The sequence below is a fragment of the Armigeres subalbatus genome, chromosome 2 (assembly GCF_024139115.2).
Source record: "Armigeres subalbatus isolate Guangzhou_Male chromosome 2, GZ_Asu_2, whole genome shotgun sequence".
Classification (NCBI taxonomy): domain Eukaryota; kingdom Metazoa; phylum Arthropoda; class Insecta; order Diptera; family Culicidae; genus Armigeres; species Armigeres subalbatus.
In genome coordinates, this window is record NC_085140.1 from 309,558,964 (window position 1) to 309,585,830 (window position 26,867).

General features: G+C 42.2%; 1 protein-coding gene across 1 annotated transcript in view; it reads left to right on the forward strand.

Annotated features, from left to right (window-relative positions):
* The window catches only part of LOC134212570 (ATP-binding cassette sub-family C member Sur), a 231,159-nt gene that overhangs the window by 114,468 nt on the left and 89,824 nt on the right, over positions 1-26,867 (forward strand). The window contains exons 11-13 of the mRNA XM_062690557.1: positions 14,072-14,581; positions 15,515-16,069; positions 16,204-16,309. Coding sequence (XP_062546541.1) covers positions 14,072-14,581; positions 15,515-16,069; positions 16,204-16,309 — 1,171 coding nt within the window. The remainder of the gene's footprint in view (positions 1-14,071; positions 14,582-15,514; positions 16,070-16,203; positions 16,310-26,867) is intronic.

Genomic DNA, 26,867 nt, shown 5'->3' on the forward strand with positions numbered 1-26,867 from the left:
TTGATATTGAGCACAAAACATCATGCTATTATAGCAAATGACGGTTGTCAGAATGACAGCATCTCTTATCTGTCAAAAGATACATGGTGCCCATAACCGAACGGTGCCCACAACCGAACCTCCTCCCCTACTTAAACAAGCCCTTGTGGTAACAGTACACACATTTTGTGCGGTTTCTGATAACGGAACTTGCAAGTATGCACCTGTAAGATCGATTTTACAGAAAACCTTGAAATTCGACAAACTGGCTAGAATATCATCAATCAATAGTAACTGATAATGTTCAGTAGAAATGAAACGATTCAAAGTTGCTTTTCCATCTAAACAAATATGAATAGAACCGTCTATTTTCGGTGTAACCACAATTGGACTCGCCCACGTGGACGATCGGACTGGCACCAGGATTCCCTTCTCCACCATGCGATCGAGTTCTTGATCTACTTTTTCACGAAATTTGAAAGGGATAGTATACGGCTTATGCAAAATCGGTATCGCGTTAGACTTCAGAACAATATTAGCTGTGAAACCTTGAATAAAATCGCTTGATTGGAATTAGCAGAGAACAAATTAGGAAACCTATTCTAAATTTCAGACTTCAAACTGGACTGAATAGCACTGATAGGAGAAAAATTCAAACTCACCATTTCTCTCCATTCGAGAATTAGGACATCGAGGCTTGAACGACCAAGAAGAGGGGCAATGCTTCGGTTCCTCTCCGGTTGTAGAACGTAGAGCTTTAGTGAAACCAAATCACGACTCCTGTTTCTAACCTTGACCGCTAGTTCTCCCTCTGGACGAATGTCTTGCCCCGAAACATACTGAAAGCATTTGAGAGTTCGTCGCATTGTGACGTGAGAAAGCGGCTGATGATACGTAACCTTTGATATCACTGACTCACATGCTAATGCATCAACTTCAAATTTCACTGGCACAATCGCTCTCCACTCAAGTTTTTATCCTCACCGAGGGCGAAAATCGTATACTTTAGAGCTCTCGTGACTTAGGTATCTTCCGATCACAAGACTGTGACTGAGCCTTGAGATTCATGACAAACTCCGCTATAGACTGACTAGACGACTGTTCACACTTTCGGAATTTATAACGTTCAGCCACCATATTGATGGTTGGGGCCAAATGCTTTTTCAGCACCACGATCAACTCCGCATACGACTTAGTGCACGGATCATCGGGTGAATAAACTCTCGACGCGATCGAATACAGGCTTGGACCAGCCATAGTCACAAGTATCGGCACTTTCCTATTTTCTTACACTTCATTCACAAGGAAAAACTGTTCTAACCGACTGATGTATTCATCGAACTTATCACGATGTTCCGTTCCTGTGGGGTTTGAGTAAGTTACCATCAGCGTGTAATTATATATTACCACCTCAGCGTGTCAATCGGTGAGCAGCAAGCCATGACTCGGCCTCTTCTCGTCCGATCTCCGTGGCGTGCACACGCACCGAAGGAGAGCTGCTGTCATCGCATTTCGCTGCAGCCATTTGGAGCCACACATTTTGGCGATCCTGCCAGGTTGTTTTTTTTTTGTATCCTGACGCTGATTTCAAAAGGTGAGTTGAATTCAAGTGGTTAATATGCGAAAAGATACAGTACCTATTTAATTTTAAATACGGAAAGGAATCACAACCATTTCAACAAAGCGCGTCTGGGAGACCGCTGGAAACTGGATTGTGGTTTGGAAAATTACAAAGCGCGTCGGGATGACCGCTGGAAAATGGATTGTGGTTTGTAAAATCACAAAGCGCGTCGGAATGACCGCTGGAAAATGGATTGTGGTTTGGAAAATCACAAAGCGCGTCGAGATGACCGCTGGGAAATGGTTTTTGAAATCACAAAGCGCGTCTGGGAGATCGCTGGAGTATTGATTGTGGTTTGTAAAATCACAAAGCGTATTAGAGAGACCGCTGGAAAATGGATTGTGGTTTGGAAAATCACTAAGCGCGTCTGAGAGACTTCCGAAAAAAGGGTTGACAATCTAGAAAATCCCAGGGTGAGTCCGGGAACTATAGATTTTGGTTAAGGTGAAGGTGGGTTGAGTACCAAAACAAAGCTTTGAAAATATTGGTACAATAAAAACTGTCATATACTGTAGTAGTATTGGTATCGTATTTATAAAACGCCTAAAATATTAGTAGGGTGGTTCAAAAAACGACACAGCTCCAACACGCTCAATCGATTCTGTCCCATGCTCCGAGTGTCCTCCAAATTCGAATTGAACAAAAACTGGTTGAGCACAAACCGGTTCAAGTTTGTATGAAAACTAGTATGGGAAACAAAACCTTTCGTTACACTGGCTACAGTGCCTCCCCTCCAAACGCTGGCGAAAAGAGAACCCACATAGCTGAAAGCAACATTCTAAAGACTTCACTGAACGAAAATCGCAACGCAAGAAAGATCCTTTGATTACGTAACGAAAAAAATAGCATTTTATACCCCGCTCACCTCCATGTCACACTTTTTGTATGAAGTATCTGCCCCTGGTGCAATAGATATCACAGACAAATTTGTGCGGAGAAGTGAGTAAAAACTTGATTTTTTCAGTGCCCTTTGAGAAGAAGTGGAGTGCAGTGATGAACCCACCAAATCGCGGACGGCTAATAAATCGGCACGAAACTGCTGATTTATGATGTTATTCGAGCTGAAATGCATAAGACTCTTTGGATAAACATGTTCATTATCACGGGAAGTGAATAAACATGCTGTGAACAGGTTAGTAATTTGAATATTAAACTTTTCTTTGATGCTGTTCGATGCATTCGAATGTTGGTGGGAGAGGAGTGCGGGAGGTGTGGGGTTGACCCGTGGGAGGTTCGGTCCCCAGCAGCACACATGTTCCCCATAGGTTACTGCAACTCATATGTGACCAGATTTGGTCACAATCAAGTTGCTGCAACCATTTTTGTCTGAATTGTGTTGCTCAGGGTGCCATATTGACTGCCATCGTGGTACTCTTCCAACTATGTCCTTAACATAAATTTATACAATTGACAGTGTACATGAGACCAGTTTAGCTTATTCTAACGAAATCTGAGAGATATGCAGAACTATCATATGCGACAAAGATGTTTGGAAAGCGAAATAGATTACATATCTTGAAGTTTATTTTGGGATTTATTGACTTAGTAGTCATAGCAGAATTGCCCGTTGAATCAGATATCCAAAAATTGAAAAAAAAAACACTCGTCCTATGCTAAAGGATTTTTTTGTTTTTTTTTTTTGTGAGAGAAGAAGGGGAATGTGGGGTTTGAGTAAGTTACCATCAGCGTATGATTATATATTAGAGTGGGGCGCAGTTGTATGGAAAACGCAAACTTTGTCCGATCAAGTGAGATCAAGGTTTTTCTGAATCGTTTTGGGACCCCAATCAACTGTGCAAAATATGGGCTCGATTGGTTGCAACCTCGCATGCCGCATCGCGTTTTAAATTTACATGGAGATTAGTATGGGAAAACGTACTTTTTTACATTTTTGCTCTTAGCGGCTTCAATTTATCATCAATCACGTGACTCAATACGTTAGCATATAGTCTGGAGGATGCCGAAAGACTTTGCCGAAGAAGGTACGTAGCTGAAAGGTCTACAAAAATTTTTATTACGTTTCGAAAATTGATTGTTTAAATCATATGCAAGAAATCAATGTTTCTGCCAGCACTATCGGACAACCTATGGCTATCGAAGGGCAAAACCCATATTCCTTTTTGTCGGATTTTTTTCTTCGTCAAATAATTCCGGATAGCTCCCTTTAGCTCTAACCCTAGTAGCACACATGTTCCACTTAGGTTACTGCAACTAATATGCGACCGGATTTAGTCACAATCAAGTTGCTGCAACCATTATTGTCTGACTTGTGCTGCTCGGGAAGGCCCTAAAAGATCAATTATTTTGAAATAACACTCAGTTAAATTATTGGTCTACGTAGTACGGCAGTGTTGGCAGAATGAACGATTTTTTGCATATGGTTTGAACACTCAATGTTCGAAGCGTTATAACTTTTTTCGTGGACGTTCCAGTAACGTGCCTTCTTCAGCAAAGTTTTTCGGCATCCTTTGGGTTATACTTTAACACAATGTGCCACTTGGTTTACGATGAACTGAAACCTGTAGTAGTAGAAATGCAAAAATATACGTTCTCCCATACTAATTTCCATACAAACTTCAAACGCGATGCGGAAAGCGAGGAAGCAACCAATCGGTCCCATATTCTGCACAGTTGTTCAGGACCCAGAATGGCTTCGAAAAACCATTGATTTGAAAAAATGACCATGACGCCCCACTCTATTATATATTACCACCTCAGCGTGTCAATCGGTGAGCAGCAAGCCATGACTCGGCCTCTTCTCGTCCGATCTCCGTGGCATGCACACGCACCGAAGGAGAGCTGCTGTCATCGCATTTCGCTGCAGCCATTTGGAGCCACACAGTTCCATGTGCCCAAACATTGGAATCGACATTTTGATCACACGCGGCGTAAATTTTCTCGAAGTTCCTGGTTTTTGTTCTTCACCTTCTAACATCACTTTTGTGACGCTTCAATCGTCCGCTTCAACCTGTCGCCCAGCACACACGACTTATCTGTTCGACGGATGGTACGAGAAAGAGGCCGACTTCCTCTCGTAGCAATGCTCGAGCTCTATGATGCCGACGCGCACATATCGCCGTTGAACGCCATGCCGTTGATGTGCCTCCTGTTGGTTACTACATTCGTAACGGGCGCAGGGGTGTGCGACCCCAATGCGTTATATTTACTGTAGGGTTACCAACTACCATCTCACATCCCACTTCTTCTCAGGAGAAAAAAAAAAAAAAGGTAAACAAGGTTAACCTGAAATAATTCATTAATTGTTTATTACAATACATCGTTTAAGCTTTTGTGTTCATTAAAAGTTTGATAATTTGAATTAAAGTTTACAAATAGTAAAGTATTTAATTGATAGCTGTAACGGGAAAAAAAAGGAAACAGTTCGATCATAAATCCATATTTTGTAAGCAAAGATATATTCACCTGGACGTGGAATTTCCAATGAACTCACGTAGTTGTCCAAGTAGGCTGGTGTCCTTCTATTCCTCTTAGGTCGATGTTCCGACAGGATCACTTCGTCTTCCTCTTCTCCAGCTCTTCCGGATCGATGTACTTCGGGCAGTGTTCCTTCCTCCGGGTTACATGTTCTTTTACTTCGCTGTTCAAATGGCGTTCAGGGCTGCGCCAAGCGTAAATCCGTTTTGTTTGCGATACGTGTCGTTTTATTGTCGTCCTCGTCATCAACAAGCAATAGATTTCCGTTTTCCTCTTCCAACACCGTATACCTTTTAATGCAAACCTTGTTTCTCCTTTCGATCGTACAGGACGTTCAACAACTACATTGTCCCCGGCTTAACTTGGCATTTTCGAGCATTGCGACGGATGTCCGCATGATATTTTCCTTGTAGTTTAGCTTCCCTATCCATTCCGTTTAGGAGTTCATCATCGAGATTTAGCTTCGTCCTATCTAATAGTGGCAAACCTCGCATAACCTTCCGTCCCAGCATTACCTCTTCGGGTGCTACTCCTGTGACTGCGTTTGCAGCGGCGTTATGTGCACGGACTGCTGACTGAAGTTCGACCTCGTAGCTAGTTCCATCCGTGGAAGCTGGTTGATTATCTTCATGTAATTTTCAACAAGGCCGTTTTGCTGTGGGTAAAGCGGTGTTGAAAATATTGTTGTGATACCTCTTTCGGAACAATATGTTTTGTACTCCTCTCCATTAAACGGAGGACCATTGTCACTTTTAATGTTTTTTTGAAAACCTTCTCTGTCAAAAATGCTTTCGAGCACTTTCTTTGTGTGCGCAAAACTTGTTGATCTCACTGGTCGTGCAATCAAATATCGGGATCTATAGTCTACCACTACTAGAATGTTAACGCCTCCGAATTTCGCGTATGGTCCATTAAAGTCTAATGCAATGGTGTCCCAAACAGTTTCAGGGGCAAAAATTCGTTTCAACGGTGTAGGTTTTTCAGGCCTTCCATTCACGGTGCACATTCTACAGCTTTTGACCCAATTATCTGCGTCCTTCTGTAAATCTGGCCACCAAACTCTTCCTCTAAGTATGCTCTTAAATTTCGCAGTTAGTGGATGCCCATCATGGGCGACTTCTAGTGTTCTTTGCCGGAGTTCATTGGGAATCACAGCGCAACCATTTTTAACCAATATTCCATTTTTTTCATATAAATCCTCTCCGACTGATTTATACCTGCGAAGTTCTTCGGGCCATTCTCCCGTCTCCAAAACTTGGAAAACCAGTTGTAAAGTGTTATCCCGTGCCGTTGCTTTCCGAATTTCATTTTCGGTCAAAGAAATCTACAGCGTTTGCTTCCAATCTTGCGATTTCAGGGACTGGAACTCTCGTCAAAGGACCATCGGTACCCTCGTACAATCGAGACGACGGGTCAGCTATATTTTCCTTTCCTCTCACGTACTGTACGTCGTAACTGTAAGGGCTCAGTCTCAGTGCCCATCCATCTGCTCTCGTAAGGGCTCTTCTGGAGTTTTCGCGACATCTGTTCAGTACAAACGTAACGCCCCTCGCATCTGTACGCAATGTAAAGTGTTTTCCCAGCAGAAAGTATGAGAAATGTTCAACAGCCCATACGGTACTAAGTGCCTCTCTTTGATTTTGAGGGTATCGCTTTTCTGTTGGTGTTAATGCTTTTGAAGCAAAGCTTATCACACGATGTTCATGGTTTTCCGATTCTTGCACAAGAACAGCGCCCAATGCATTTGGAGACGCATCCGTATAAAGGTAAGTTTTATCGGAGTTGGAAAAATACCCCAACGAGACAGTGCAGTTCATTATCTTTTCTTTGATAAGATCGAAAGCAGCGCTTTGTTGCGTTCCCCAGCTCCACTCTTTAGCTGAAACCAAGCTCCACAGAGGGTTTGTAATGCATGCGAAATCTTGAATGTAGGGGCTGATGAATGAAGCAAGACCAAGGAAACTTCTTAATTCGGAGACAGTTTTTGGGTACCGGAATTGGCGAATGCTTTTGATTTTGGCTTCATCGATGTGGAAACCGTTCTCATCTAGTTCGTGACCTAGGAAACTGATACGAGTTTTATCCAATTCACATTTTTCCTCATTTAACGTAAGATTGTTCGACCTTAAAATCTCCATTACGCGAGCAACTGTGATATGCAACTCATCTAATGTCGCAGCGAATATTAAAATATCGTCAATGTATACTATAACATTGTCAAAATCCTTCAAAATACGAGTCATTTCCCTTTGGAATATTTCTGGCGCGCAGTTTACCCCAAACATCAATCTTGTGAAACGATACATTCCGTTTTCTGTAAGGAATGTTGTTAGATCTCGAGATTCCTTGCAAAGTTCGAGATGGTAATATGCGCTAGTGAGATCCAATTTTGAGAAAAACTTTGCTCTGAACACATGTTTCACTGCCATCGGTCTGTTTGCAGCAAAAGCACGAACTTCCGTTAATAGTGAGCGATCCACAAATTCAAGAGTAACAGACCCCTTCGAAAACTCTTCCGACAATTTTTCCCAATCCTTACCACCAATCACGTTCACATCAGCTCCAGAGTCTACAAGAAACTGTATTGGTGTTGATGACCCAACTCGGCATTCTATAAGCACGTCTTCGAGAGTTAAAACGGAGACGCACTGCGAATTGAAAATAAATTGAAACGAATAGCAATTTCAGTTTTCCAACGATAATTCAATGTTTATTAATAATTAAAAGAACTTGTGAAACGAGTTTACAGTAAGCGAAGCAATAATGAACATAAGACAGTTTCTGTAGTGAAATAGATTTATACCTTCTCCTCAAATGGTCTCTTTGGGGACTGTTTCGGTGAATTCTGATTGGGCTCAGGTTGAAAACTTGCGCTCTTAACGGAACTGATACTCCTCTTTCGACAAGCTGCGGCAAAATGACCCTTCATTTTGCATACATTGCATCTCCTAGTTTTAGCCGGACACGATCGTGGGTCTGGGTGCGCTGTTCGATTGCATCTGTAGCACAGATTCGATCTTCCTTGCGTAGCTTCAGTCGAGTGTTGATCGACGTGGTTCGATCCGCGATATGCTCGTTTACGATTGGCGCCTGCTGGATAGACAATCCTGTTCACCGCAAACACCTCCGATTCAGCTGGACGCTCTTCGTCTGCCTTTTCATACGACTCATTACGAGTTGCCGCTTGTAGGATAACTCCGGTATCGTGCCCATAAGTACGCGCTGTTCTTGCCAGTTCTTGATTGGTCATACCCTTCAGAAGCTGTGTGCGAACGAATCTGTTCTGATCGTCCAAATGGTAACCACATGATCGAACTTTTTCCATTAGGCGTGCGTGGTAGCAAACTATTGATTCACCTTTAGCCTGATGCATCATCAAGAAGGCCTTATGTTCCGCAGAGCTGTCAGTCATTGTCTTTAAGTATTCGCCTATATTGCGTACGAAACTGTTGTAGCACAGGGGATCTTTTAAGTTGGGTCTTAGGCCAGCAGCACGTACTATCGTTTGCAACGATTCACCCATGGCGAGAAAAAGCAATTGAGTGCGTCGCATCGGATCGTTGGCATTGCTAAATGATGCTGCTATCTCGAATGTTTCCAAATATTTTTGCCAGGTTTCCCACATTTCTCTTGCCGGTACGTTGCTCGGGAACGGTTTGATATGGTCCCATCGAATATTGAGAGTTGGTTCTCGATTTAAATCGGCCGTTTCCGGTACGAACCAGGAGTTATCATTGCTTCGGCTAGTCTGTGAGCTTGCCTGGTCCTGTGCTCCGCGATGTTGATCCAAGATTGCTTGCGTTAGATCAACAAAGGCACGTTCCAAGCGATCCATCCTACCGCTGTCATTAGATTCTTTCGTATGATCGTTATGTATTTTTCTTGGATCTTCGTGACCATTGCTTTCTACGGTCTCAAACGCCAAGGGCTCCGGGACTGTATCTTCCGTACTAGAGTCGTCGCTGTCAAGTTCAATGGGAGCTCGAACGTATTGTCCTTTCGACATCTTTGCGCTTTATCCCTATCAATCAAGCAAAATATTCCTTTTTAGGACACACAGAAACTTCACTATTAAAAAGAAAGGGACACTTTCCGTATGCGAATATTAAGTAATAAGCAGTTCTATTATCAATACAGCCTGAGACAAGCGTAAAAACAGTCGTCCTAACATGCCACAATCTTCTGTTAAAGGTAAAACCAAGATAAGTGAATCTGATATTCGCTTTATCGAAAAAACAGTAAGATTGCATTGTATATTGTAAATTTATCTTGTAATCCGTTAACGTCGAAAAACAAGCCTTGCATTTGAGAAATTCCATTCGAAGTCACAATTATAAACCATAAGCACAACAAATAGTTGCTCCAATAAACTGGAGATCACTTGTAATTGCATCAGTGACCACGTTTTACCCTTCAGACAACCAGTGAGAATAGAGAAAACAAACACAGTTGCCTTGCGTCCTGGAGATTCCCATCGGAATTCGATTGCCAAAAGGCCCCGTGGCATTCCTCCATGCTCCCGGAAACTGTCACCGACGAAAACAAACCAGTTGCCCCGATAAACATGAAATCATTTGCTAAATTGCATCAGTGGCCCCGTTTCATTCGTCAGACAACCAGTGAGAATGGCGAAAACAAACACAGTTGCCCTGCGTCCTGGAGATTCCATCGGAATTCCATTGCCAAAAGGCCCGTGGCATTCCTCCACGCTCCCGGAAACTGTCACCGACGAAAACAAACCAGTTGCCCCGATAAACAAGAAATTCTTTTGCTAAATTTGCCAGATAGCATCAGTGGCCCCGTTTCACTCGTCAGACAACCAGTGAGAACGGAGAAAACAAACACAGTTGCCTTGCGTCCTGGAGATTCCCATAGGAATTCCATTGCCAAAAGGCCCCGTGGCATTCCTCCATGCTCCCGGAAACTGTCACCGACGAAAACAAACCAGTTGCCCCGATAAACATGAAATCATTTGCTAAATTGCATCAGTGGCCCCGTTTCACTTGTCAGACAACCAGCGAGATTGGAGAAAACAAACACAGTTGCCTTGCGTCCTGAAGATTCCAATCGGAATTCCATTGTCAAAAGCCCCTGTGGCATTCCTCCACGCTCCCGGAATCCGTCACCGACAAAAACAAACCAGTTGCCCCGATAAACAAGAAATCATTCGCAAAATTTGGAAAATTGCATCAACGGCCCCGTTTCACTTGTCAGACAACCAGTGAGAATGAAGAAAACAAACACAGTTGCCTTGCGTCCTGGAGATTCCAATCGGAATTCCATTGTAAAAAGGTCCCGTGGCATTCCTCCACGCTCCCGGAAACTGTCACCGACGAAAACAAACCAGTTGCCCCGATAAACAAGAAATTCTTTTGCTAAATTTGCCAAATTGCATCAGTGGCCCCGTTTCACTCGTCAGACAACCAGTGAGAACGGAGAAAACAAACACAGTTGCCTTGCGTCCTGGAGATTCCCATAGGAATTCCATTGCCAAAAGGCCCCGTGGCATTCCCCCATGCTCCCGGAAACTGTCACCGACGAAAACAAACCAGTTGCCCCGATAAACATGAAATTCTTTTGCTAAATTTGCGAATTTGCATCAGTGGCCCCGTTTCACTCGTCAGACAACCAGTGAGAACGGAGAAAACAAACACAGTTGCCTTGCGTCCTGGAGATTCCCATAGGAATTCCATTGCCAAAAGGCCCCGTGGCATTCCTCCATGCTCCCAGAAACTGTCACCGACGAAAACAAACCAGTTGCCTCGACAAACATGAAATCATTTGCTAAATTGCATCAATGACCCCGTTTCACTCGTCAGACAACCAGTGAGAATGGCGAAAACAAACACAGTTGCCTTCGTCCTGGAGATTCCCATCGGAATTCCATTACCAAAAGGCCCCGTGGCATTTCTCCATGCTCCCGGAAACTGTCACCGACGAAAAACAGTTGCCCTGATAAGCGAGAAATCATTTGCAAATTTTCATTAGTGGCCCCGTTTCACTCGTCAGACAACCAGTGAGAATGGAGAAAACAAACACAGTTGCCTTGCGTCCTGGAGATTCCCATCGGAATTCCATTGCCAAAAGGCCCCGTGGCATTCCTCCACGCTCCCGGAAACTGTCACCGACGAATCAAACACATTTGCCAAAGCTTAATACATTTCACGTATTTGCCCCTCTTTCGAACGAGGGAAAAATGCAGTCTTAGCATCACTGAATGAAAAGAAAGCACTCACCTTTATCGCCGGAAACAAAAGCTACTTCCGAAACGTCTCTTCCTCACACTATTTCTTTTTCACAAAATTTCTTTCACTTCACTTTAAAAATTTCACTAATCTAAAAATTACCGCAAGTCGTGTATGTAGGGCGACAGGTTTGAAGAAAATTAGGAAAAAAAATCAAAGCCGCATGATTTCCAAAGAAAAACGGCTGCTGGCAGGATCGCCATTTGTGACGCTTCAATCGTCCGCTTCAACCTGTCGCCCAGCACACGACTTACCTGTTCGACGGATGGTACGAGAAAGAGGCCGACTTCCTCTCGTAGCAATGCTCGAGCTCTATGATGCCGACGCGCACATATCGCCGTTGAACGCCATGCCGTTGATGTGCCTCCTGTCGGTTACTACATTCGTAACGGGCGCAGGGGTGTGCGACCCCAATGCGTTATATTTACTGTAGGGTTACCAACTACCATCTCACAACTTTGTCAACTCTTCTTCTACACTGTTGCCAACCTCAAACGCGAGATTCTTCTGGCCACCGTCATCACGTTGTTCGAACCGACGTTGTTCAAAAATTGAGGTTAGACTTTCCTCCACTCACGTGTTCTTACGGCCGATCGACTTACTGACCAAGGACACACGTTTTCTGGATCACTGACGCGTTTTCCAATTTCCTCGTCGCCAAAATGTGCTGTGTCGTGCAGAAGAAAAGACCCGGACATTCACTATTAATAATTTATTAAACTTACTGTTACGATGGTCGATCGGCAAAAGAGACCGATCCAGTAGACGCATGGTGTTTTATAAGAAAAAGTACAATGGACGTATTGCATACCAACTAGCTACTATATCTGGGGAAGTGTGTAAGTAGCATCATTATCAAGGTCATCTTCCATATTTACAATCATACTTATATATCTAATAGAACAAAGATGGATTCTGCAAACGTAAATAAGATACATATCATTAGGATATCAAGTGATTTGCCTCGCTCAGTTGTCTCCCATTGGTGAGCGATAAAGATCTTTAAACTTTGAATCAACGAACACCAAATTTCAACGATCTAGAAAGCTTCATCGATTAGGCCGCAGTACAGCATCAAGTTGGCATGAATTTAATTGATTTTTACTCATGATCTAATTTTTTCCAATGCCTGAGCAGAATTATATTCCGATGCCCGGTCGATCGCTCTGCTTACTGGAGAAACACGACTGAACAAGAAACAAATTTTCACTTTCTCAATTGCTATTCCATTAATGACCAGAACGATTAACGCTGCACGAGGAATTGAAAGACAAAGTCAAAAATAGGTGATGTGAGAATGTGAGATGTGAGCGCTGCTAAAAATAAAAATATGCCGCTAAATTATGCTGAATTATGAAATATTAAATATACCACAAGAGTTAAACAACCAAGGTATTTGGACAGCTTCTCATAGTCTTTCTAATGTTACCATATGTTTATGTAAGTTTCGGGGTTGACAACGGTTCAAATCAAAGTTAGAATGCTTCTGTTCTGTAACAACTTTTAACGGACGACACTATGGTAGTTTATGATGGAATAGACTCACCGGAATTGTGTAACGTGATCTGACGAATTCTTCGGATGCCAATGACTTTAAAAGTACCGTGTTGACTCAAATTCCGAACATGACTCATGTTTCGAACACTCACTTTTAAGCGGCCATTTTAGCTTTATTCCAGTATTTTTTCCCATACGATCTTGCATTCATTTGTAATCTTGATGCTCAAAACTGAAAACTGATGAAATTTTTAGTTTTAGGACGCTAAAACTACAGTTTTAGGAATATGAGTCATGTTCGGGATTTGAGCCAAAACAGTACCTAGGTAACACTTTCACAAGAAAAATCACAAATCCATTAAACAGCCAAACTTGGATCGCAAAAAATATTGCAGAAAAACGTCACTCCCATAATGGCAGATACTTCATTATTACAGCAAAATAAATCTGTTTATCAAACTTTACACAATTGTGTACAAACTTGTTGCATGTACTTTTATTATCACATAAAAGCGCATGTGGACCAGTTTGAAGTTGCTACTGCGTGATTAAGGTGAATTACGACAGAGCTCGCACAAATGTAACTTCCGACTAACTGTAACTTCTGTAACCGTCTGATTAGCGCATGTTTTTGGAATCTGGAATCCGTTTTTTGGTGTATGCTACAAATGAGTTGAGGTCTAAGGCGAAATTTTGTTTCAAACCACCTGAAACGAAGTTTTTTGAAACACCGCATATGCTTACAATTTACTTCCGTTTTTCTTTTTTCATCTTCCTAATTCCTTCCTCTTTTTTTCTTCTTCCCTATGTCTGAAACTTGAAAACACCTGTCTAGCGAACTGGGGTCGTGGGATCGAAGCCCACCGAAGGGGCGGTTACCCTCCAATACCTTTTCCAAACTAAATCTATCACATGTCGTATATATGCATAATCAAGTTTCAGACATAGTAATCAATTTCCACTCCGGGTGGCTTAATACCCGGCATAAAGGCAATTAACTTTGAATGCATTGAAGTCATAATTAAAATCGCTCTATTGGACAAGCATAGGGATCCTACATTCTACATTAATATAGGATCCCTAGACAAGCATTGATTATTATCGGGACTTCAAGTTTTACAACTCGATATTGTTTTCCCCACTTTAAGTTTTATTGAAATCTTTTATTCACTTAGCAAACACCCCGGCATAAATTTCAAAGTCTAATTAAAAAGTTACCGGTGAACGAAAAGCCGTAACAAGTTGTGTTCTCATATTTTTCCCGTTTTTATTTCTCCCACACATTCAAATTCAGTGCTCCTAACGCATATATCGTCGGTGCTGATAACCTTCGTGACGGTGGCCGTTTTCATCCACTTGGAGAGCCACGAAAGCACAATTGCGGAGGAGGGCGCCCGGGACGGAAGGATCGAATTTACCGCTGCCCGTTTGTTCGCCTCGTTGGCACTGTTTAATCAACTGACGGTGCCTCTGTTTATCTTTCCAATCACGATTCCGATTATCCTATCGGCGGGGGTGAGCACTAGGCGTCTAGAGGTGTTCCTTCGCAGACCGGAAGTACGAACGGTGGTTGCGCGGCGAATCGGTCGTACGACGTCGTTCGATGGGCTCCGACGAGGGAACGTCACAAAACGTGATGTGAGCCGGAGGGTAGCAACGTTGGACAAGGCTGCTGTAATCCGTGACCGGGAGGATAGCGTTGATGGAAAGTATGATGAAATGGTGCTGGAAGAGGATGAGGAGGATACCAAATGGGAGCAGGAGGGAGCAATGCATTTCGAGTGTTTTGATTTGCCGGAATGCGGTGAGTTAAATGATGTTTGATCTTTTAAGTCCTGTTTTGTTTTTGTATCTCATCAGCCACAATCAATTTTCTGATTGGTTTTTAATACAATTAACATTGGCCTTTATTTCAATTACAATATGTTATTTAAGAAATCGTGTACTCATAACAAACCAATTGAAAGAAAAGGAATTATTAGGATTTTGCTGGTATAAAAACACTTTTTCAGTTCGAACTATTCTGAATAAATCTTCATTTGAAAGAATGAAGATATTGTAATTTAAATGTTGTATAATTATATTTGTTATTAATAATTCGAAAAAATTGAACAAAAAGATTTAACGTTAAAAAGTTTATTGGAGCACCCAAAGATAATAAGAACATCGTTATGATCTTTTTATGTATATGATTATAAATATTTATAAATGTGTACTGTTTGAACAAAACCTACATGCAGTAAACTAGAGATGGCCAAAACGGATCACTTCGTTGAACGGGTCAGATCTGTTTCATTCATTCTAATGATCCGGATCTTTCATACGGATCGGATCTTTGGATCCAAACGCGTGGAGAATGCAAAATGTTGAAGCGGTTGTCATTCAAAACCACAATTTTGACTCGTGCAGACAATAATTTCAACCCTATCTCGCTCTCAAACGTATCATATCATTTAAATAAAATCCATAATAAACTCAAAATATTGTCATTTCCTTACAAATGGTTAGATAATTTGCTGATCTGGTGAACCGGATATTTCAAAAAGTGAGCTTAGAATCATTCGCTCACTTCAAAGATCATCTAAACGGTTCCGGATCTGAACGCCCATCTCTACAGTAAACTGTCAACTCTTTTAAATACTTATGTATTTTGAACCAATTTGTTTTTTGTGGATAATTCAGTAATTTTCAAGACATCACTTTATAAACTCATTTTAATCTATTCCCTTTGATCCAGCAACCGTTTCGTCCGAAAACACGCCAAAAGATGAAACTGCGTGTTCGGAATCATCAGAGGGGGAAAGTGAAATCGAGCAAGATGAGCAAATACGGCGGGCCAAATTTTCCGTTGAATCCTCTAGCACCGATGGTACGGCATCGGGCACTCCTGGCGACATTTCCACGAAACGATTGGAGCAAAATGATGATCATCAGTCCACTATAAGCGGTGGTGGTATTGTTGGTTCCGGACTGAACCACAGAGTAAATCAGCAAACGACCGTTCTTGGAACGCATAACAGTCAATTGTCTGGATGCGCACGTTTGCTGGGAAACCGCCTACGACAGAAACCGCATCATAGACAGCTCATGGCTAATGAGTCGATTTACGGAACGGTTAGCACGAACGATGATGACGATGATGGCAGAGAAGGTGAAACCAATCAATGTGCTCAGATTGTTACCGTCCGGGATGGTCGCTTTCAGTGGGGTTGTTTCAATGAAACAAGAGGAAGCTCAAACTCCCAAAACACCGGAAGCATTCTTCAAATTTCCCAGCTCACTATTCCGAGAGGTATGTACGGTTCTCCCTTGTGAGAAATACCTCGACTTTCGTGGTTTGTCTAGTTTTTTCCCACATCATCGCTATTTTATGGTTTATGTTTTTATTTCAAACACATCCGCGTGACACATTTTGGTTCCTGTTAGGAAAGTTGACCATCGTTGTGGGCCGCAGCGGCAGTGGTAAATCATCGTTACTGGCGGCTTTATTGAGGGAAATAAATCATCTGTCCGGTGAAGTGATTTGGAACCAGTAAGTATATAAAGTTATCCTTCATCCAAAATTTCTGTTACGCAATCTAACAGCCAATTTTATTCTTACGCGGAGAATGAGCTTCTTATTGAATTAGGGAATGGTAAACTTTGTCTTCAACGTCTTCTTTAAATACTTTAATCAAAAACAGTGAATTTAACAAGACCTTTGAAAGTATTAAGGAAAAGTTAGAATTAGGTGCAGCAAAATGTAACATATTACATTAGAGTGGCCTATGTTATTCCGTGCTAAACTGGAATTTGGTGTAGAAGGATCTGCAATCAAATCGCTGAAATATTGCCCAGGCGATCAATTAGCAAAGAAAGCTAAAAATATATTACTTTCAGGATGATTCGTTTTGTCGTTTTATTTTATTGCTCAAGGTAATTGAATGTTTCATGAATTGTGGTTATCAGTAACGCCAACCCGCGAGCAGGTTGCAAATACTCTACGGATGGAAATATGATTATATGGATTATGTTGAAAATATCAATACATATCTAGTTCAGCAGTAATGATTTCACACCAAATATTGAACAGCTAATTTTTTGTTCTATGGTTGAACTTCCAAAAGAAATGCAAGTGCGTCGTGCATTCAACAATAGGCGAAGAAGTTGGCTGTTCATTATTTATTTTATTTATTCAGACTAAGGCCGAAGTGGCCTGTGCGGTATATAAGAGTCTCCTCCATTCGGCTCGGTCCATGGCTACACGTCGCCAACCACGCAGTCTACGGAGGGTCCGCAAGTCATCTTCCACCTGATCGATCCACCTTGCCCGCTGCGCACCTCGCCTTCTTGTGCCCGTCGGATCGTTGTCGAGAACCATTTTCACCGGGTTACTTTCCGACATTCTGGCTACGTGCCCGGCCCATCGCAGTCGTCCGATTTTCGCGGTGTGAACGATGGATGGTTCTCCCAACAGCTGATGCAATTCGTGGTTTATTCGCCTCCTCCACGTACCGTCCGCCATCTGCACCCCACCATAGATGGTACGCAGCACTTTCCTTTCGAAAACTCCAAGTGCGCGTTGGTCCTCCACGAGCATCGTCCAGGTCTCGTGTCCGTAGAGGACTACCGGTCTAATGAGCGTTTTGTAGATTGTCAGTTTGGTACGGCGGCGAACTCTATTCGATCGGAGCGTCTTGCGGAGTCCAAAGTACGTACGATTTCCAGCCACTATGCGTCTCCGAATTTCTCTGCTGGTGTCATTTTCGGCAGTCACCAGTGAGCCCAAGTACACAAATTCTTCTACCACCTCGATTTCGTCACCACCGATGCAAACTCGCGGTGGTTGGCTCACATTGTCTTCTATTGAACCTCTTCCTATCATGTACTTCGTCTTCGACGTGTTGATGACTAGTCCGATCCGCTTGGCTTCCCTCTTCAGTCTGATGTAGGCTTCCTCCATCTTCTCAAAGTTACGTGCCATAATATCTATGTCGTCGGCGAAACCAAATAGCTGGACGGACTTATTGAAAATTGTACCACTCGTGTTAATCCCTGCTCTTCGTATTACCCTTCCAAAGCGATGTTGAATAGCAAACACGAAAGACCATCACCTTGCCGTAACCCTCTGCGGGTTTCGAAGGGACTCGAGAATGCCCCTGAAACTCGAACTACGCACATCACCCGATCCATCGTCGCCTTGATCAACCGTATCAGTTTATCCGGAAAACCGTGTTCGTGCATTAGCTGCCATAGCTGGTCCCGATCGATTGTATCATATGCGGCTTTGAAGTCGATGAATAGATGATGTGTGGGCACGTTGTATTCGCGGCATTTCTGCAGTACTTGGCGAATGGCGAACACCTGGTCCGTGGTGGAGCGTTCGCCCATAAAACCCGCCTGGTACTGCCCCACGAACTCCCTTGCAGTTGGTGCTAGTCGACGGCATAAAATTTGGGAGAGTACCTTGTAGGCGGCGTTCAGCAATGTGATTGCGCGGTAGTTGCTACAATCCAGCTTATCGCCCTTTTTGTAGATGGGACACACGACACCTTCCATCCACTCCTGCGGCAAAACTTCCCCCTCCCAAATCTTGGTAATGACCCAGTGCAGCGCTCTAGCCAGTGCCTCACCACCGTGTTTAAATAGCTCTCCTGGTAGTTGGTCAACCCCAGGGGCTTTGTTGTTCTTCAACCGGCCAATCTCCTCCTGGATTTCCTGGAGATCCGGAGCCGGGAGGATTATGTCCTGCGCGCGTTCTCCCAGGTCCATCACCATACCGCCATCTTCGTCTGCCACATCGCCATTCAGGTGTTCTTCGTAGTGCTGCCGCCACCTTTGGATCACCTCACGCTCGTTCGTAAGAAGGTTCCCGTTTATGTCCTTACACATATCAGGCTGTGGCACGTGGCCCTTACGTGAACGGTTTAACTTCTCATAGAACTTTCGTGTGTTATTAGCGCGGTACAGTTGCTCCGTTTCTTCACGGTCTCGATCTTCCTGCTGGCGCTTTTTCCTCCGGAAAATCGAGTTTTGTCTGTTCCGCGCCTGTTTATATCGTGCCTCGTTCGCCCTCGTGCGGTGTTGCAGCAATCTCGCCCATGCTGCATTCTTCTCTTCCACTAACTGCTCACATTCGCCGTCATACCAGTCGTTTCTCTGATCCGGAGGCACCGTGCCAAGTGCAGCAGTTGCGGTGCTACCAATGGCGGATCGAATATCTCTCCAGCCATCTTCAAGAGACGCTGCGCCTAGCTGCTCTTCCGTTGGGAGTGCCACTTCCAGCTGCTGCGCGTATTCTTGGGCTAGTCTACCGTCTCGTAGCCGCCCGATATTAAGCCGCGGCGTCCGACTTCGACGCGTGTTGTACACCGTCGAGAGTTTTGAGCGCAGGCATACTGCAACGAGGTAGTGGTCGGATTCAATATTCGCACTGCGGTAAGTGCGGACGTTCGTGATGTCGGAAGAGTTTACCGTCGATTAGAACGTGGTCGATTTGGTTTTCCGTTTCTTGGTTAGGTGATTTCCATGTGGCCTTGTGGATATTTTTGCGGGGAAAGAAGGTGCTTCGGACTACCATTCCGCGGGAGGCTGCGAAGTTTATGCATCGTTAGCCGTTGTCATTCGATACGGTGTGCAGACTATCCGGTCCGATGACCGGTCTATACATTTCCTCCCTTCCTGCCTGTGCGTTCATGTCACCGATGACGATTTTAACGTCCCGCAGTGGGCATCCATCGTATGTCTGCTCCAGCTGTGCGTAGAACGCTTCTTTCTCGTCGTCGGGTCTCCCTTCGTGTGGGCAGTGCACGTTGATGATGCTATAGTTGAAGAAACGGCCTTTAATCCTCAGCTTGCACATCCTTGCGTTTATTGGCTGCCACCCAATCACGCGTTGGCGCATCTTACCCAGCACTATGAAGCCGGTTCCCAGCTCGTTGGTGGTGCCACAGCTTTGGTAGAAGGTAGCCGCTCGATGCCCGCTTTTCCACACTTTCTGTCCTGTCCAGCAAATCTCCTGCAGCGCCACGACGTCGAAGTTGCGGGGATGTAATTCATCGTAGATCATCCTGTCGCAACCTGCGAAACCTAGCGACTTGCAATTCCATGTTCCAAGCTTCCAATCGTGATCCTGTATACGTCGCCTAGGTCTTTGCCGATTATATCGAGTCGCATTATCTCTTATATTGTTCGTAATGATTGGTTTTCTAGGCGGCTTATTGGGCCTGCGCAAACCTCCTGTCTCGTCGGAGGGCCGCCCGAGCAAAGTCTGAAAACATAACGAGAGCACAAAGAAAACACATTTTGAATTCGACATCAAATTGAAATCATAATTTGTTTTCAAATATGAATCATCATGATTGATTACATATTTTGATCTCATTTTGCTGTAGATTTCTAAATTGTATGATATGACATCAAACTGTGTACTTATTTTGTTATCGGAACCAATATCAAATTTAGTTTTCGATTTGCTCTCATCGATAGCAGGAATAGTTTTCGATTTGATGTCACAGTAAGATTTTTCTGCTATACATTTTGTTATTTTAACCGTTAAAACGACCAAAAAGATATCAAATTAAGTAATCATATTCGGCGATTTCACAACATCAAAACGAGTTATCGTTTTGCTCTCAAGCTTTGCTCGGGCGTCGTGTCAGGGCTGTTTAGCGTCCCACCTAACACCAGGACTTGGGCTTGTGCGCTTTGAGCGGCACACGGTCGCTTTGGTGGGGCCTACTTGCGGATACATGCAGCTTTTTATGGAGGTTTAACAGGGCCCACTGTCAAACCCCACCACATCCTAGGCAAGCCCCACAACTCGCAGATGGCCTGGGGAGGGATCGTCAAGCCCTTGGACATAGTCCCTGCTGCCCACAGTTGGCTGTTCAACATTTGGCGAATTACCCTATTAGGCATAACAATATTAACATACTTATCGTGATTTCGAAATTTTTTGAGCATTTCAAATACTCTGAATCGTAAAGGACCTGACACAATTTTGTAAAAGAAATTTAAAAAATGTTTTTGTCTTTGATATTTGGATCAGTTTTCAACTCTGCAACCAAGAATGTCCACTCTAATGGAGATGTTTTTTCAAGATGTTTTTATTATTTTTAAAAGTGCAGAAGGAAGGAAGCGGGTCGTTCGGCATAAGGTCGTTTGGCATAAAGACCATTTGGCATAACTTCAGGGTGTCGACTACCTGGAAAAACCTGGAAAGTCAGGGAAAGTCAGGGAATTTCGTTTTGGACCTGGAAAGTCAGGGAAAGTCAGGGAATTTTGATTAAGGTCAGGGAAAAAATCACAAATCCAAAAATTGAAAATTTATAGTGATTTTTTTTTAATTCGAGCAATATACTAAACCAAGGACACTTATGGCAATAAAACTCTGAGCCAATTCTAATCCATTTATAACGATTAATAAAGGTACTGAAACGTTGGATCAGAATTAATATTGCGTTTTATCTGGTCATCAGACTGCATAGCCGATAAACAATACTCAGAGGCAGCTACAGTCGACAACCACCTCCACTATCAAGCTATAAAGCTTGCCGTTGGCAGTCTTTAGACTAAAAGTCTACTCCGGGCCCTTTTAATGTTCCCCATGGTAATCGAGTTTGTTTCTATTAATCGTGAAGAAATAACAGAGGTTCCAAAGTCGTGTTGCTCAAATGGTCACTGTTGAAACCTGATCCAAATAGTCTTTTTAAGTCCCCCTTCATATTTTAGTTTATTTAGTTTGAGTGGTTTTGTGCCGGAGTTGTTTTGATTTTTTTGCAGTTTCCTTATAAGTAGAGTTTGAGTTATGGCCCATAGTTCAGAACTGTTCAACAAGCAATCATCAAACATGTTTAACCTACATACAACCAATAACTGGATATTTGCAAGTTTGTTGAACGAAAACGCCGAATAGTAACTTTGTGGACCTGTGTCGGCCGTCCACTGCATCAGCATCATCTCCAAACAAAATTATGTAGGTAATGTTTTAACCCTATTTCCGCCCACGACATTTTTTGAGAATCAAGGAAGGAATCATCTTTGAAAAAAATGCTAGACTAAAATTGGTGGAAAACGAAAAAAAAAATGATTGTAAATCAATATTTAACTGATTGTTTTCAATAGTTCAACAATTTGTACTCAAAATTGATTATATTTGCAGTCTAATGAAACCATAAAGATGTGCCTAATATTACTTTTTGTTGTTGAAACAATACGATGAAGGTTAGAAGGTGCAAAGTTTGATAATGATTCACAGACACCATGGGTGGGGATAGGTTTAAAAACATTACGTAAACTTCCATTTGATGATGGGCTTCTAAAATCGATTCTCACGTCCTTAGATGGTCATGTTAGATAGTGGATAAACGCATCATATGGTCTAACTCATGTACGTAGGTGACGATGCTCTCAATTAAACGTTACTCGATACTGCATAATCATACTCGGTAGCAAGAGGAGAATAATGTTATTGTCAATGGTAATGTTTCAGTATTACATTCGCTGCTTTAGATGATTATAAAACAATTTCATCAGGAAATATTCAGGTTGATCTTCGAGAATTTTGTCCAGAAATTACTTCAGAATTCTAACTGAAAAATTTAAAAAATCCCATGGGATTTAAAAAGCTGTCTCGATAGGTTTTATCCTGGAGCTCCTCGATGGATGTTCAGTACATTTTTTTTCAAAAGCTCCGCTCCAAAAACTTTGTATATTGTATGGTATTTACTCAAATTTTTACTAAATGTCTTCGTGAAGGGATTCATATAAAAATATACCAAGGAATCTTCAAACATATTTCCACGAGTTCTTCAAAAAATTATTAGATGTTCCTTATTAAGTTTCATTGCTTGTTGCAGTTGTCTCACATCTAGTAGATAGTAGTTGAACTTTCTATAAATAAAACAATTCTGGAACTCCAAGACTATTTTTGAAAAAAAAAACAACAACTGAAAATCGATAAAATAACTGGAGTAGGTGAAACTTCTTCACAAACATTCCCTTTTTTGATATTTTTCCATGGGACCATTGATTTATTTAAACATAAATTAATCGACCTGAGTGTATTCAGAATAAATTATTTAAATTATTGCAGTGGTTAGAATGTTTTGCTGGGCTTAATGTAAGTGCTGCATATAGATTTATTCGAGCTTGTAGGGATTGCATTCTTGAAGATAGCAAGCAGCCCGTAACTATTTTCAGAAGTCCATAAACTCTACAGAATAAGAATTCTTACTCCGTAAGTATACTTGAGAGCCATGGAGGTTTCTCGATGTTCACGAAAATAATTTATCCGGAAGATTTTTTAACGGCATTAGAACGATTGCTAGAAGCTTTCACGATTGTTTAGAAAGAGTTCAAAAATCGTGTCAAAAGATACAAGATTTTACACAATTTTCCACAAAGATAATAAAAACTTCAACGATTTGAAGAAGTCCTTCAGTAGTCTTGGAGGTCTCCAGGGAGTCCGTGAGAATTCCAAATGGTGAATGAGGGCACCAAAAAAATTATTACATTAATTGCAGCTAATTTTGGAACGATGTGAATTTTGAAAATCTTTCAGGAGTTCTGCGCATTTACTTAAATCTTTGCGAACGACTTGAATTACCTATCGATATTCTACGAATCCTTAATGTTCTTTTTCTAGAAGTGATTAGACTTCCAGTAGCTCAGGAAGTCATATGGAATTCAAGGATTCAAACATGCAGAGATTTCCATACGCTTTTAGAAAAAGAAAAAAAAAACATTTTTTATATACCTGGAATTTTTCGAGGAATGGTCTGGAAAGTCAGGGAAAGTCAGGGAATTTTATTCCCAAATTTGAGTCGACACCCTGAAACGGTCATTTGGCATAATTGGAAACAGGGACAAAAGTGATGGTCATTTGGCATAACGGACACACGGCATAATTTTTTTTTTCATAAAATTAGTTACTAGACTAAGTGGTGCTTAAAAAAACCCAGAATGGTTAAGAGACTGGCTAAGAAAACGAAAAGTTGGAATTCTACAATTTTTTTTCTCCCCATACTAAGCTGGGCCAGTCTAATGGTGAATATAATACAGCTTGATGATGATATTAAAATGACATAATCCTTTCCAGGAAAGCATGCATAATTTTTTTTTCAATTAGCGTTTATTTGAGGGCTCAATCGCTCGAAGGGATGACGGAGCCGAAAGTCAATTGCAATTTTATTAAAATTCCATCTTTTGCTTCTTATGTTCGTACGTTAGTGTTGGGGAGCCGAAAAACTCGCGGCTTGGTCAAGGTTAAGAAGTACATAAAAAAATAATTGGATGGGATAGGGCCTTGGGATTATATTGGTGTCCGTAGGTAGCGCTGATGCAGTCTTTCCATGATGATTGGTGTGGTGCACACAGGGACAAACTGAAGCATACATTATCCTAGTAAAGCTATGTCCATTTAGAATCCGGAATCATTCATTGTATTGCAGCGGCACGAAAAGTGACCGAATAAGACGATGGACTCGAAGCTGTACAAGGAGGAATGTCTCAAAAACCGCGGTCTACCTTCCATAAAGCCCATAAAGGTCCCGTGAAGTTTTGGCCAGATTTGGCGAGTTGCCACTACAGCCGGGAAGTCATCCAGTGGTACCGCGATAATAACGAAGATTTCATCGATAAAAACATAAATCCACGCAACTGCCCACAGCTCCGGCCCATCGAGACATTTTGGGCAGTAATGAAGCGGAAGCTTAAGAAAAGTGGAAAAACAGCTCGGGACGCGACTCAGATGACCAAAATGTGGAACAAATGTGCCAAGGAAGTTGACTCCGGAGGTGTGCAACTTTTGATGAGAGGAATAAAGAAGAAGGTGCAAATTTTCACTAGAAATAAGAAGAAATAATTTGTATCAACATCTCCATTGGAAATAAAGCATTATATTCGAAAATCGAAAGAAAAGCTTATGATGAATAAAAGGGAAAAATTTTACAATGTAAATCATGATAAACACAATTAAATATATATGTGCGAAGTTCAAAAGGAAAGCCTATGATTAAAAGAAGGAAAAAGGCAAATAAACATAAATGTGCAAAAGAATCGTAGGTTAACACTCGACGTTTTGCCTCTTTATTATAATCTCGACCTTTTATCCCATCTTACTTTTTGATCGTTTCGACCATTGGACTCTTCGACCTTTTGTCCTACTACCGTTATTTATATCTTTTGTTCTTTCGATCCTTTCAACTTCACGCTCAGGTTTTTTTTTTGTGCCGACCTTTTGTCCCTTGGACCTTTTGTCCTTTCGGCCTTTTGACCTTGAACCTTCGAGCTTTTGTCCCACAATCGGTGGATGTGAGTGATCCCTTCTTTAGAAGTAGGCGTTTGTTCGAATTAAGACAATGGTGGATGCATCTCTTTTTTATAAGCAGGTGCTTGCTCGGATTAAGGCTATGGTAGATGTGGTTCGAGTTTCAGGGGCATTCTCGAGTCCTTTCGAAACGCGCTGTCTTTCGTGTCTGTTATTCAACATCGCTTTGGAGGGAGTAATACGAGGGGCAGGGATTGACACGTGTGGTACGATTTTCACGAAGTCGGTCCAGTTATTTGGTTTCGCCGACGCCATTGATATCATGGCACGTAACTTTGAGAGGATGGAGGAAGCCTATATCAGACTGAAAAGCGAAGCAAAACGGATTGGACTAGTCATCAACACGTCAAAGACAAATTACATGATAGGAAGAGGCTCAAGAGAAGTCAATGTAAGCCACCCACCACGAGTTTCTATCGGTGGTGAAGGAATTGAGGTGGTTGAAGAATTCGTTTACTTGGGCTTACTGGTGACCGCCGATAACGATACCAGAGACGCATCACGGCACTTATTTGAAAGTAGGCGCTTGCTCGAACTACAACTATTGTGAATGTGATCTTTTAATTAAATGAATGCGTTCGCTCGGCATAAAGCGATTATGAATATGATTATTGATATGACCCCTTCTTTAAAAGTAGGTGCTCCCCCGGATTAAGGCAATGGTGAATGTGACGTCTTCATTAAAATTAGGCACTTGATCGGATTAAGGCAATGCTGGATGTGATACCTTCTTTAAAAGTAGGCGTTTGCCCGCTATAAGGCAATGGTGGATTTGATCCCTTCTTTAAAAATAAGAGTGCTTCCTTTTATAGAAATAGAAGTTTATCAAGAATACGAGAATGGTAGATGTGATTTGAGATCAGAGTGTGCCATGCTTGCGACCGGTCGCAAATTTTCGAGCGTCAAAAGCGTTTCGAGCGTTAAATTTCAGCCAATCGTTTTCGCGTAATTCCAAAAGAATATCGTAGTGTCGATAATGTTTAATCTGTTTCGCATGTGAAGCATGTGGAGTTCGAGCTGAGACAAGCATGGTTCCGTTCTAACCGAGTCATTTTTCTGATGTAGATTCCGCTTTCTCTCGATGAAGTGTAGATTTAGTTTACACTGTGAAGAGGGACTTTCATTCACTGCCCGAGCTATCCCCAGAAAGGATGTACGGCAAAGACGGACGCTTCGATAATTTAATTATTCTCAAATGGCCCTCGCATACTTCAACACCTTTCAAACCATTTTCACACTTGTCGCTGCCTAGCGATAACATTCAGACTCCGTTTCTTTCCCATCTGCTTTCTCACACACGCTGCTCCCTTCCTCTATACGTGCAGCATAAAGACCGATATGCCAATAAAATTAAATTTAAACTGATCACGGTCGTACAGCTTCTGTTTATCTTTTTCTTAAGTTCTACTGTTTGCATTTCTGTTGCATGGAAATGCCTTGTCTTTGTTTGCATTGCCTTGTGCCTTGTCCTTTTTCTGTCACATTATTCTTTTTACCCGTATATACTTGTAGGTTGCATATATAACCATTGGGTTCTGCACATGTCCAAATCTTAATTCCGTATTTTCCTGGTTTATTCCGCAGGTAGACTCGAAACGGACTGAAACGAATTGTGGTACTATAACTAAAAACTTCTCGAATTAAAAAAAATCTACCTCGGAAAAGACATAATCTTTCATCCACCGTGAGAACATTTGAGGGCACATAGATCTGCATGCAATTAGTTACGAACATTTCGGTAACTTTTTTGATAGGCTCAAGTTTATCATTTGTATTAGCA